General features: G+C 44.4%; 1 protein-coding gene across 1 annotated transcript; it reads left to right on the forward strand.

Moving 5' to 3' along the window:
* Nucleotides 1–281: 281 nt before the first annotated feature.
* On the forward strand, nt 282–12,872 carry CD163 (CD163 molecule; the record flags this gene model as incomplete). The annotated part of the gene is made up of 9 exons (XM_010282315.1): nt 282–596; nt 2,080–2,536; nt 2,680–2,720; nt 3,954–4,268; nt 5,069–5,380; nt 5,804–6,121; nt 6,864–7,178; nt 11,339–11,653; nt 12,553–12,872. Coding segments are annotated over 9 exons (2,708 nt in total), but the record flags the coding sequence as incomplete, so codon positions are not given.
* Between the last annotated feature and the right edge of the window lie 1,562 nt (nt 12,873–14,434).

Consider the following 14,434-nt stretch of genomic DNA (forward strand, 5'->3'; position numbering starts at 1 on the left):
TTACTCAGCATTTCCTAGCCCTGATAGGTCAGAAGAAAAGAAAGCTCACCTGTCATTAGAAATAACTTACATTTTAGCAGTGCAGTTAGCTCAAACTTGTAAATACAGACACAACTCCCTCAAAAAAAAAACTTTACACTTGACTATTTAGAAAGGTGAACTGAATAAGTCTGATTTAAAAGTAAATTAAGAGTAATAATAATCTCATTAGACATCTGCAATAGACAATCGTGACTAGGCACTGTCCTTTTGATAACATTGCTCTGTGCCTGTGTACGAAGGTGCTGATGAATTGAGGCTGTCAAATGGAACTGGCCCCTGCTCTGGGAGAGTGGAAGTAAAACATGAGGAGCAGTGGGGAACTGTGTGTGATGGTGACTGGACCATACAAGATGCTGAGGTTGTTTGTAAGCAACTACGATGCGGATCTGCTGTTCAAGCCCTTAATCGAGCTCCTTTTGGAGAAGGATCTGGACCAACGTGGTTGTATCGAGTTGATTGCCGTGGTGATGAATACACTCTCTGGAACTGCTCACATACAGGATGGGGTGCTTTTACCTGCCCTCATTACTTTGACACTGGAGTGATCTGCTCAGGTAAGAAGTCATCCAACCTTGTATAACAGAAAAATGGTACAAGGCTGAGATCAAACTTTGTCCTAGCTGGATAAAGCCAAGTACTGCACAGAGGTAACACTTCCTCCATGGCCTCCACTCAGCCAAAGAAAGTTGCACCAGCAGTTAAGTCTTCCACTGACTACAAGTGTATGTCTCCTTTGCCTGGGCACAGCAATGACATAGAATAGAAGTATACATAGTAAATGACACAGAACAGAAAAAGAAACACTATTTGTTTCTACCACAGCTCTCCCAGGCAACAGGAGAGCAGTACTAGACTTGTCTTTGATGAGGAATGGGGGCTAAAAAGGCAAGAAAATGCTGTGTTACACCATACAATTGCCCTTCTCCAAATCTTCATGTAAGCTAAGATGGAACAGTCTGCAATGGCAAACAAATCCAATGTCTGTTCATCTGCCATCCTCTGCAAGATGTGCTTGGTTTTGCTCTTTGGATAAAGTACTATTTCAACAGGTTTTTTCTTCCCAGCTTCAGGACATTGCATTTGTCCTTTTTGATTTTTATAAGGCTCCTGTCAGCCCATTAATCCAGCCTGTCTAGGTCCCTCTGAATGGCAGCTCTCTCCCGCCACCCCTCAAATGCACTCCATCACCTCCTCCAGATTGTCAGTAAAGATTTTGAACAGAAACAGGTCCCAGGAAAGACCCAACAAGTTTTATTCCACTTGTTGCCAGCCTCCAGGTAGAGTGCAACCTACTAATCACTACCCTCTGAGCCTGAACAACCAATCAGCTTTTTAATCATGTAGTTGTCCACCCACTCAGACTGTAACATCCTAGTTTGGACACAAAACTATTGTTGCAAGACGGTGTCAAAGGCCTTGCTAAATGTGAGGTAAATGACACGCACTGGTCTCTTCTCATCCACAAATCCAGTCACTTTTATCAGAGAAAGTAGTAAGGTCATACAGGCATGATTTACCCTTGGTAAACCACGCTGACTCTTCCCATTCACCTTCTTGCGCCCAGAAATGTGTTCCAGGAGAACTCACTCTGTGTTTTTCCCAGGTACCAAAATGAGTCTGACCAGCCTGTCTTTTTAGCCTTTTCTGAAGATAGGTGCAACATTTCCTCTTACCTCTTTCTGGAGCACTTCAGCTTCCTATTCATTTGAATAATGAAGTCTTGAGGACACACACTAGTAAATGGTTATTTATTTATTTATTTGAGGATTGCTACTTTTCAAGTATTTGGCAAATGTTCAAAACTTCCCTCCTGTAGCTTCCCAAGGGTTTAGTATTTTCACATACTATGAAACAAGCATTCCCACACACCATTTTCTCTCTTGTCAGTGGCATGCAGGAATTGCTACAACAGTTATTTAAAATTGATAGTGGTCCTCAGAGAAGTGACATGTGTCTTGCCCATGAAGGTATGGGAGTTATTAAATTAGGTCAGTACAACCAACTCTTGATGCTGGATTTCTTGGGGTTTTTTTCCAGGTTTCTCTGGGCTGCATCTGACTGGAGGGGACACTGCCTGCTCAGGACATCTGAAAGTAAAGCAAGAAGAAACTTGGGTTACGGTCTGTTTTTCACATATTGATTTCAAAACTGCCTCTGTTATATGTAATGAGTTACAGTGTGGCCAAGCTGTGGATATCTTGAGAGGAACCCACTTTGGAGACAGACATGAACCGATCTGGCAAGAAGAGTTTCACTGTGTAGGGTATGAGACTCACCTTGCACACTGTCCCAGAATGCTGCACCATAGTAAGACATGCTCTCATGATGCCACTGTTGTATGTTCAGGTGAGACTTTGGACTTGATGGATGTAATTTGCATGTGTCCTATATGTCTTCTTCCTGTCAACCCACAACCTTTGTATATTTCTGTGGTCCTCAGAGTTCTTGGGTGCTTCCCCTATCACGCCTTGAGCCATCCAGGGAAGGCTAGGAAGTAATAGAGAGCAGACCCACTATCTCTCATTCACTCTACTGAGAGTCTGCATTTAACATGGGCTGTTTTAACCACTTCAATTCTGCACCAGGGATGCGGATCTCAAAAGAGCTGTAGTTTCTTTTATGCTATGCACTCAATAGTGCTGAGAATTCCTTCCATGCCTTTCTCGTATACATGAAAGGTGAGATGGACAAAGTAGACAAGCAGAAACGAATTAATTTTCTGTGCTGCGAGTGTATATGTTAATCCCTGGCACTTCAGTTAATTATAAAACTGGGAGAGATATCATACCTCCAAAACGTCAAAGGAGGCACAAGTTACAAATTTAAGTTATGTTAAAAAAAAAAAAAATGTTGTCAGAGACCTGGATGACTTTAGTTGTGACAGCAATTAACATTAAGAACTCCATCCAGTCATGGCTGCTGGGGGCTTTAAATATAGCTAACTTATTGCAACCCACTACAAAAGTGATGATTAGACCTAGCAAACACAACTTTTCCTGAGGGCACAAATCAAAAGGGGTAAACCAAACATGGGGCAGAGTTGCTGGTAACATCATGTCATAAAACAAACCTGGAAAGGACTGCAGTTCATGTCCATTTCCCAGTCAAAGGGCTGCAGTTTGTTTCGAGACTGCCTTGGACACTGTCCCACTGGCCATGGTGATCTGAAGAGCTGGTTGGGGAGCTGTGGCAGCCAAACAGCCCAGTTAGATATCAGTAACTGATACCTTGGCTTCTGCCTCTGTGTTGCAGGAATCACAGCCCAGAGCAGAAATCCAAGTCTTATTAGGGGAAGAATGATTGCAAGGACCTGGCAACAGTAAGAAGTAACAGTGTGAGAAGATAGAGGGACTGCAGGGGGCTGGCAGCAGGACACTACAGTCCTACCCATGCTGCACTCTAAGTTGCTGTGAATATGCTGATGAGCATGGCCTGTTGTGTTCAGAGCCTTATGCTGTGGCATGGATGAAAGTTGAGAATTGCATACTGCAGTTGCTGCTTGCTGGGTAATGTGAGATGACCAGCTACAGAGAGAGTGCTACTAGTAGGTCCTACTCTGAGTTTCTCACATGCTCCAAATTGCAAGGGAATGCTGGAACTGCCTCTGCAAGAAAAGACATTGCAAGGTAGCTGTGGTATTGTGGGGGGAGGAGAGAGCAGAGCAGAGGAGGAGAGACTGAACTTAAGGAGTCAAAAGACATTTAGTCACGTAGTGCAGGCTACAACATGGACAATAAAGACTTTTTTTTTTCAGAGCTGGCTTATGAGCATCCTGGTCTAACATGCTTCCCAGTAACCTGAGACATAGTGAGTGCTAGTTCCTTGCAGCTAGATCTCTCTTACAATTTTCAATGCAATAGCACACACACAAAAAAGTAACTAACTGCTACGTTCCTTTATTCTTTCTGCAGGCTATGGTGGGTACAGGCTGGCAAATGGCAGTACCACATGTTCAGGGAGAGTAGAGCTTCTTCATGGAGGCACATGGGGAACCCTGTGTGACTACCTGTGGGATTTATCAGCTGCCAATGCCCTCTGCCAGCAGCTGGACTGTGGAGTTGCCCTACTGATACCAGGTGGACAGTCCCTCGAGAAAGGAAATGGATCTATCTGGAATGGCACATTCAGCTGCAAGAAGAATGGCTCACGCCTGAGAGACTGTCCTGTGAGTATGCTAGGTCATGATGAATGCCCTGCTGGAAAAGACGCTCGTGTGGTATGTTCAGGTGAGTATCAGAAAGGTCTAAGAGAAGAACTGAAAAACTCCTTCTTTGAGGAAAAATATGGACCCAAAATCCAGAGGGTGACTGGAGCCAAGCTCCATCTTTTGTCTGCTGCTACCGGCATTTCCAGGACTTGAGGCTGCACTTCACCTGTACCACAAGGCTGTTCCCTGTGAAATGTTCCTAGTGTCAGGGAACAGCAAGAATAGGGCTGCTCCACAAGGCAGGATGAGCTGGGGGCAGAGTGTGAGGACAACACAGGCAGTGTCCTTACCAATAAAGGCACAATCCAAAGCGTGTGCACAGAGGACAAGGGAAGGTACTGATAACAAGGTCTACAGATAGTCTCATACAAGGCAAAGCAATCAATCAGGTGTAGGGTCCAACTAGAGAGTAGTTGGAGTCAGGAGTAGCAAAAGACAAGACTGGAAACAGTTACACTAGTCACAGACTGAAGGACTCGTCCAGGTTTAAGTGAGGCCTTGGACCAGTACCCTGAGGATGCGTAGTTGGATGCCCTGAGTGAGGCTGGTCAGAACAATTAATTGGTTCACCTGGAGCCCTGAAATCTAGTGCCCTGAATTTAAAAATTGCAAAGAGGACAAGATCTTGATTTCTAGTCATTCTTCTCAGTAAAATAGGGTGGACTGAAGTCTAGTTATGAATATGAAAGTTCAGTCGCCCAGTGGAGTCATTTACTGAATGCTAAGGAAAGTTCATTCCCACTTCCCAGTCACTTTCAGGTCATGCCCATGAGCAGGTACAAACATGACATCTCAGTACTCACTTTCTCTTATATTCAGGGTGCCCAGGGGGCAGGCTGGTGAATGGCACCACATGCTCTGGCAGAGTGGAGATCCAACATGGAGACACATGGGGAAGACTCTGCCGCTCCCACTGGAATTTGCAAGCTGCCAGTGTTCTCTGTCACCAGCTGAACTGTGGCTATGCAAAATCAATCCAGACAGGAGACCATTTTGTGGATGGGAATGGGCCAGTATGGAGAGATGCTTTTCACTGTGAAGGGACAGAATCCTGCCTGTGGGATTGTGTTCAAGTGACTTTGGGAAATCCAACCTGTTCAGCCAGAGAAGCAGCCACTGTTATTTGCTCAGGTAAGTCAGGAGTGGCCTTTTATGGGTAGTGCAACTTCAGACCAAAGCAGTATTGGTGCTCTCACTCTGACAAGTAAGTCCAGTATGTCAGCCTGTCTTTAATGCCCTTTCCTTTCCCCCACCCCTCCAACCTTGGTTTCAGCATAAAAACTTTATTTAGTAGAGGTATTCACATTGTTTAGATGTGACTCCTCACAGGATCTAGTCTTTGAGCTGGGGAAGCTTTTCTCACTTCCCATTGCAGACCCTTGTGTGCATGAAAGCAAACAAAGCTTTAACAGAGGCTGTCTCATTAACCAGTGGTGAGAATTACTTTTTTACCAACATAGAAAGTTGTCTTCCATCTCTCTCCTGCATGTTATTGCTACTGCAGTAAGAACAGTAGATGTTACTCGATATATTTTCCATCTCTCTTGAGCCCAGGTCTTGCTGAATCACTCAGACTCTCAGGTGGTGAGAGCCGCTGTGATGGGCGAGTTGAGATCTCTCTCCATGGCATGTGGAGCAGAGTCCTGGATGATGACTGGGACATTAAGGATGGTCATGTGGTATGCAGACAGCTCCAGTGTGGAATTGCTGAGAAAGCCTATTACCTTCCAAGGTCTGAGCGAGGCATGGGTCTTGTGGGCTTAAGAAGTGTCCAGTGTGCTGGAAATGAGACTCAGCTGATGCTCTGTAAGACCTCCCATTCTCAGAGAGTGCCAACAGGAGTTGCTGAAGATGTTGGTGTGATTTGCTCAGGTGAGTTACTGTGTGAAAGGAACAAAATGCTTCCTGGGTTGCCTCTAGCCCACCTTGTTCTGTGGTCTCACCAGACTGAATAGGCACAGGTCTGAGCTTGTGATATGCACCTGCTTGTATACTCTAAGGGTAAGGAAGCAAGTATAATTTACATAAATGTTTTCTTCATCTGAATTTCTCAAAGAATTTATCTCACAGAATCAAAAAGAAATAAAATACAGAAGTCATAAGAACACTAATTTGGCCATGACTGCCACACATCCTGACTGTCACTTGGGAATATGGTTTATTTTGTGACATTTCTATATTTACAGATACCTGCAGCCTTTCCTAAAGTAAATTAGAACTGTTTCTACTCTTATCTCATTTTGTAACCCATCTGTAACAGAAGCTGTCTCTGTCTCTGTCTCAGTCTCCGTCTAACTAAATGAGCTTAGATATAAAACAGCTTCTCAGGCTTTCTAAGATAAGGTGATCTCCGCATATACTTAGTATGACTAGACACTCCTTCTTGTTTGCAACATCTCACAGGAATTATTCAAACATTTATCTGATGCAGGAGTAGGCCTTTCCCTTTATGTGGTTTTAGCATCACAGGAGTTCTGCCCAACAAACTGTAACAGAGGAACTAGAATATAACAAGAACATGATGCCTTAAAAGTGCCTTAAACCTAGAGCCATTACACTGACCTGTGCACTATCATTATATTTGCATGTTGACAGTTGGGTTTTCTTCCTGCAGGTAGCAGACAGATCAGGCTGGTGAATGGAACAAAGCGCTGTGCTGGGAGAGTTGAGCTTTATCATGGTGGCATCTGGGGCACCATCTGTGATGATAACTGGGATCTATCAGATGCTAATGTAGTTTGCAAGCAGCTGGGATGTGGACATGCCATCAAGGCATTTGTCTCTGCTCATTATGGCGAAGGCTCAGGACAGATCTGGCTGGATGATGTGAACTGCACTGGGGCTGAATCTGATCTCTGGGCATGTCCCTCTAGGGCATGGGGCCAGCACAACTGCCAACACAAAGAGGATGCTGGAGTCCTGTGCTCAGGTGTGTTCAGAGAATCCTTTTTTGAGCCTGTGTGTTGAAAGGGGAGGGTTATACGAAGGGAAGAGGACAACAGTGGAAACTTGCTTGGACAGCCTCTTGATCTCTCTTGTCTACAAGCATAGTTTGTCTGCACATCCCCTTGGTCCCACCAAGATGAAAAAGGGCCTGCAGAAGTCCTTATTTTGCATTAACACACACACACACAAAAAGTGTGTGGTGGGATATTTGGGGAATAAATTGGAGGGTTTCCGTAAAGATTTCAACAGCAAGGGGCTGTGGGTGTTCTTTGTACTGGAGGTCATCCACTGCCATGTGCCCATTACAGTCAGTTATAGCTGTCTTTGAAAACAATGAAAACAACCCACTGTGCACCAAAGCATCAACCAATCAGAAGAGCATATGGTGGATCTGCTTCTGCATGTTTAAGACAGAGTGGCAGATGCAAGAGAGAGAAGTGAAGGAGAAGCAGAAAAAGACACTGCGGGGAACATGGCTGGAGACATCATTTCCATGACAGAAGAGGTATGCCTCTGAAAGGGCTGTGGCCTGTGGAGAAGCCACACTGGAACAGGTACTCTTCTGAAGGGACTGTAGACTGTGAAGGACCCAAACTGGAGCAGATACCAACCCTGAAGGGACTGCAGCCTGTGAACAGCAGTTGGTCAGCCACGTTGGGCCAAGTACAAATTCTGAAGGTACCACAGCATTTGGAGAGCCCACAGTGGAGAAAATGCAACCCTTCAAGGGACTTCAGCCTGTGGAGCATCCATGTTGGAGCAGAGGAAAATGAATAAGCAGCAAGGAGTAGCAGAAAAAAACCACAACCTCCTGCACTGCCAGCCTCACTGAAGGAATTGGGAGGGAAAACAAAGGAAGATGGGACTAACAGAGTGGAGTGTTTCCCTCAGTGTTTGTTTAATTGTTAACGTTTCCTTTTTTTCCCCTCATTACCCAAAGCAATAATTAAGATTATGTTAAGTGTGAAAAATAAAATTAAGTTAAATTTCCCAAGTTGAAACTGTTTTGCCCATGATAGCAGATCGTAAATGTGGGAGACACTCTAGCAACACTAGTACCTGCCCTGCCCTTGGACTGGCATAACTGTAGTGACTTCAAGGCTCCAAAGGAGCCTTGATTCTGATATTGGAAATTTGTCATGGTATGGTGTAAGGGGTACACCCATTGTCAGGGGTAAGGGAGAGGATGGAGACGAGGGGGAAGGGTACGAACTATGTGTAAACAGGTGGGAAATGGAGAGTGTGACAGAACTTGTTGGAGGGGAAGGTGATTGGGAAGAACTCCAGTGGCCTGGAGCCTGGATATTCTGGATATTTTTCTGTCCAAGAATATCAGCCTGGGAGATGCAAAGGGGTTACGTTGCCTGTGAAACCCCAAGAGAGTGGTGTGTTGCTTTGCTGTGGTGAAGTTAGCAGCTAGTACTGCTGTAATGGACAAATTGCAAGCTTCAGGCTGCCTGTGGGAGCACCTAGAGCTTAAATTGACTGGCCTGGAGGGAGGCCCTGACACCTTGGGAGGGGAAACTAGGGGCTCATGATAAATTAAAAAATGAGTCCTTTCAGGTAGCCCTAGTTACATTAATTAAGGAGCCCTACAGAAAAGAGTACACTGCTCCCCAGACTGTGACCACCCAATGGGTCTTTACTCTGAGCGTAAATTAATAGAGAAATGTGGAAAAACTTAAAAGTCACTGCTCTGCAAATGAGGTACAGCTGAAAGCTTGAGACAACAGGACTTTTGGGAGTTTGGGCATAAACTACTTGTAAACACTGTCCTGGACAATGTATGAGGGGTTTGGTATCAGTTTATGGACAGATATGTTGAGTGGTGCCTAATTGTGCTGATTCTACAAATAAAATACCGCTTTGAAAGGACTGGGAAGAAGGGGACAATCAACTGCAGTTTCCTGAACTGCTGGAGTGTAGTTACAGGCAAAGGGAGAGGGACCCTGAAAAGCTTGTGATCACTAATGTTAGGGCTTGAAATCCCGAATTTTAGGTTCAAGGATTCAAAATACTGAGGAAAGAGCAACCACAACTACACAGCAAAAATGGCTATTGGCCTTTTGCCAATCGGCACATATTGGTTTAAGCTCTGGACCAGAATTAGTTGAATTTACTAAGTCATTGGCCAGCAAATCAATAGTATGAGGAAGACCAAATACCTTTGGCTGTCAAAGCCCTAGCAAATGATGAATTAAGTACTGAAACAGAGTTTGTTCACCTATGGATCCTGTAAAAGCACAGCAGGAAACAGGAGGCCAAAATCCTTGGAACCCCTCTACAGGAGAAGCTGCCGTCTGGAAGGAGATTTGAAGAAGTTTGAAAGGCCTTGGAAATAGCCTTGGAACATACTCAAGGAGCACCAACAGACTCACATACACAGATTCCTGGATGGTGAATAATGTGGTTAGGAAATCGCTTAAACAATGACATTGTGATAACTGGCAGCAGTGAGGAAAACCATTTCGAGCAGAAGTATGGGAAGTAGTACAACAGCTGCTTGAAGAAAGCCTTGCTTAGTATGGCATGCTAATAATGCATATATCCCAGATTCAAAGACTGGGAAGAGAAACATAGCAACTAAGCTGACCAGCTGGCTCAACCTGTCAGTAGAGATTTGGGATGGGAGCATAAAGGAAAACTATTTTTAAATAGATGAGCCTATGGAACTGCTGAGTATGCTGTGAGGGATTGAGGACAGAGAAGGCTGCTTAGACTTGTCTTGGGAAGATATAATGCAAGCAATTAGGCAGTGATTTATGCCACATGTCTGTGGAATGACACAACATACAGTGTGAATGATGAAACAGTGTGCAGTGAGAGAAATTAATGTTTGGAGATGCCTGGCAAGTGGATTTTAGAGACCTCCCCAGCACCACTGGCAGATGCTATGTTCTCATGGTGGCAGAGCATCACAAGGGTGGCTAGAAGCTTTCCCACTCAAGACGGCAAATGCAGACAGCACCCTAGAAGAAATAAACAAACATATCTTATCTGTTGGCACCATGGAATGCCACTTAGGCAGGAATCAGACAAAAATACAACCATTCAAGAATGAGTAGAGTGAGTACATTGCCAGGCAGCTGGAAAAGTAGAGCTGTGCAATGGTTTACATAAATCCATACTAAAAACACTAGGTAAAGGGTCTATCAGGAATGTATGACATCCTCACCTTCCTCACCTCCAGAAAGTTCCATGGCTAGCTAACCTAGAGGCAGGAGCTTGTCATAGCAGCCCAAAAGAAAACCTGAGCTCAACTGGGTGATAAAAAAGAACCAGCCAGCCCTGAGGATGCTTGGATTGGGAAGCCTGCAACAGTGAAAATCCCTAAGTGGTCTCTATTGTTTGAAGAGCAGGGTTTACTTACTACTTAGCCTTTGGAAAAAGAACCATGTGCATTTGCATAAAGCAAATAGAAGACAGTAATCTTACTTTACCTCATAAACTACATTCTTGTTCATGTGTTTTGCAGGGACAAGGTCTGAATTTTGTAATAAATATATATTGAGAATGGTATGATGTTAACTGTGGTTCCAGAATGAGAGGTAGCGTTTTATTGACTATAAGTGCACATTGTTACAATGTCAATACCTATTGTCTGGAACTAAGGGTAGAGTTTATAGTGTATGTATTTTATGATTATGATGATGGTAGAGTTCATAATGGATGTATGTTCAAACACTTCTTAATAGGTGTTTCACAGAGTTGAGGGCTGAAATGTATTGCTATAACTGGCAAGGTTTCAGTCACTGAAGGCTGCAGGGGTGCCCTGTGCTTCTGCAGGGGAGCCATTCCAGTTGGCTCTGAAATTATTGTAAACAAGTCATTGCACACTAAAACAAATCAGAGGAGCACACAGCACATAGGCTTCAACATACGAAAGAAATATACCTGCAACTGTGGAGTGTGGCCATCACTGTTGTTTGTTTATGTAGATGCTGGTGAATGCTGGCTAACCGGAGAGGATCACTGTGCGATTTTTGATTTTAAGTGTTTCTCACTTTTGGAGTGGTTTCCTCTAGCACTTTCTCATTCAGAGTGATGAACAGGATTGTTAGCAGATTTGAATTTCACCCATCATAGCCAAATTCCTAGCAGAATCAGGCCCTTCTAATTCCATTTTTCTGTCTTCACTTCTAGAGTTCCTGGCTCTGAGGCTCGTGAATGGCAATGACTGTGCTGGGAGGCTAGAAGTTTTCTACAATGGGACATGGGGAAGCATTTGCTCCAATCATATGTCTCAACTTACTGCAATAACGGTGTGCAAACACCTGAACTGTGGAGATGTTGGGGAAATCGCAAGAGACTTCAAATATGGCAGAGGTTCTGGGCCCACATGGCTGGACCACATTGAGTGCACTGAGCAACATAGCTCTCTCTGGCAATGTCAGTCAGACCCCTGGGATCCTCAGTCATGTGATAACCGAGCAGAAGAGACCCACATTTCTTGCACTGGTAATTAGAAATGCATCTCCAGTCCAAAACAGGACTCCCAACATATACATAAACCTATGCATGCATATATGGACACTAGTAATTATGTCATGTTCGTTTGTTATCTGGTATATATTATTTCTAGTTTCACGCAAATGGCACAAACATTTTTCTTTGTCTATATCCCTAATGTAAATGAGTGACCGACTTAAAATTACATGAGTGTCATCAAGTGCAGTTACCCAGTGGAAATCCTGGGGAAGTCCCTGATAGGATGGTGCCATTGCATATTTTTAAAGCAAAAATCTATGATACACAGTCAGTCTGTGAGATTTGAGTTAGGATCAGACTTCTCAAGAAGTTGAGAGGCATGTCGGTGTTCCTACATGTATGTAGGAACATGTACACATGGACATGCACATAGCCATGGACAAGTGTATGAATTCTTCAGATCTGAAGGTCCACTTCTAATGCCTGCTCATATGACAGTATTTCATACCTGTGGGTTCCCACTATAATATAAATGAATTCTAGATGGCATTCAGATTTCCTGAAAGGGATTGCAGCTGCCTCACACAAGAAGAAAGCAAGCACAGTCATCAGGAAGATTATTTAATTCATAGCAATAGTCAATGATCCACCAAGTACTAAATAGGCCATATATATATCATAGGAAAAAATTAACTTGATGATTAAATTTCAGGCATTTTATATTCCTTCACTCTTTTCATAGAATAATCAGACTATTCACTTCATTATTTAAATCCTGCAGGAAGAAAAGAGGCAACATCTCCAGCCACATTTGCTGATTGTCCAAACTCTACAAGTTGTTCAGGTACCCTGTCTCTCTGTTTCTCCTTATTTGTCTCTATGGACCTTCCTGCTGTTTCAGCAATAGAGAAAGTTTCTGTGTTTTGCAGACAGGGAGAAGTTACGAGTCATAGGAGCAGAGGATGGATGTTCAGGCAGAGTGGAGATTTGGCACCAAGGTTCATGGGGAACAGTCTGTGATGATTCCTGGGATGTGGCAGATGCTAACGTTGTATGCAGGCAGCTGGGCTGTGGATCTGCTCTGTCTGCTCTGAGTGAAGCTGCCTTTGGGGAAGGGACTGGTCCCATCTGGTTGCAGAAGGTGCACTGTAAAGGAACAGAGCTGTCTCTTTGGGACTGTCCTGCTAAGCCCTTGTTCGGCAAAAATTGTGATCATAAGGAAGACGCTGCTGTGGCTTGCTCTGGTTAGTGACTGGTCCTTTGGTTCATTACACAGATCTGGGAAGGAGGTGGATAGAGGAACATTACGTCAGCTGTACATCCCAGTGACTAGCCCCTTCATAATTTTTACTGCAAGAACCTCATAAATGATGTGAAGATGTTTTCCCTATTTTTCACACTTGCCTCTTCCTTAATCTGGACTCACCTTCCTTTTGCAGGTGTGACAGAAACAACAGCATCACCCACTAGAACAGGTAAAACATTCCTTCTTCTCCCTTTCTTCCTCCTGTCAGATGAGGAATTAATGTCCCTGCATAGCAGGTAAATCAGCAGTATATTCCAGCTCACCAGAAAGCACCTCCTGCAGCCTTTTGTAAAGGAGAGCCAAATGGCACTATCTCCAGCTGCTGAATTCTAGTTGCTTGAGCAGGACCCACAACTGGCCAGCAAGTGACCTGCCTCACCCTGCTAGCATGGGCACAGCAGGAGGCTACAGAGGAGCAGCCCTTTGGGTCACCTGATTCTCTCTCTGTTGCTTCTTCATTTCCATTCAGATCGTCCCCACCACTCTGCAACATTGAATATTTCAACGCCTGCCATCCTTTGCATTATCCTGGGGGCCCTTCTCTGCCTGGTCCTTGCCATTCTTGCTGGACAGATACGAAGTGCCAGGGCACAGCAGAGAGGTGGGTCCCTCAGGACTGGTATGCAATGCCTCCTTGACATGGCTGGCAAGTGTTTGTCCGTGGCTGGCTGAGGAGGCTGGGGGAATGGGGGACTGAGATGAATGGCATCTGCTGACACAATGAGATTTTCACTTACTGTCTGGCAGTGAAAGAGCCCAGCAATGTTTAATCCTCAGTCTGCACCTCTCGGTGACTTTCTGGGTACCAACCAGGCCATGTAGACCCCATTAGGTCACTTCTACTTTTCAAGACCCCAGCCTGGGTATAAGTACATAATGTGTGAGTAATCATTGCCTTTTACTTTCAGGCTCCAGACTATCCTATGACCCCTTCTCTGAGGCTGTCTATGAAGAAATCAACTATAATCTGATGAGGGAAAAGCAGGGCATGACTGGCCTTTCAGGTCTGTGTGTCTTGCTCTGGTCAAGGGAAAATTCCTCCTTGTGGCCCAGATCCCAATCTTATACTTTACAGCTCCCAAGTCTACTGGGAAACTTTGAGGAGAGGCGTTTCCAGTCCACTAGACTCTGCCAATTCCTCTCCTAGGGACAATTCATTTTGTGCTGTCCTCACTGCAGCCATAGAGCATAGATCACTATAGGTCAAACAAATAAACAAAAAAGAAAAAAAAAAAACCCAAGGGAAAAAAAATGCTTTCACTGCAATTATTTAAAGCAGGAACAAATAAAGGAATAATTTGTATCTCCCTCCCAGTAGCTATTTGCCTCTGAAGGCTTCCTCCTGTTGACTGCTTTTCTCCCTTCGTGGCTTGCCTCCCCCATGAGGAGGAGGTGTTATGGGGTCCCTGAGGGATTCTTGGCTCTTTCACTGTAAGCCTTGCAGGTGTGACAGAAACAACAGCATCACCCACTAGAGCAGGTAAAACATTCCTTCTTCCCCCTTT

The sequence above is a fragment of the Phaethon lepturus genome, unplaced genomic scaffold (genome assembly GCF_000687285.1).
Source record: "Phaethon lepturus isolate BGI_N335 unplaced genomic scaffold, ASM68728v1 scaffold3820, whole genome shotgun sequence".
Taxonomy (NCBI): domain Eukaryota; kingdom Metazoa; phylum Chordata; class Aves; order Phaethontiformes; family Phaethontidae; genus Phaethon; species Phaethon lepturus.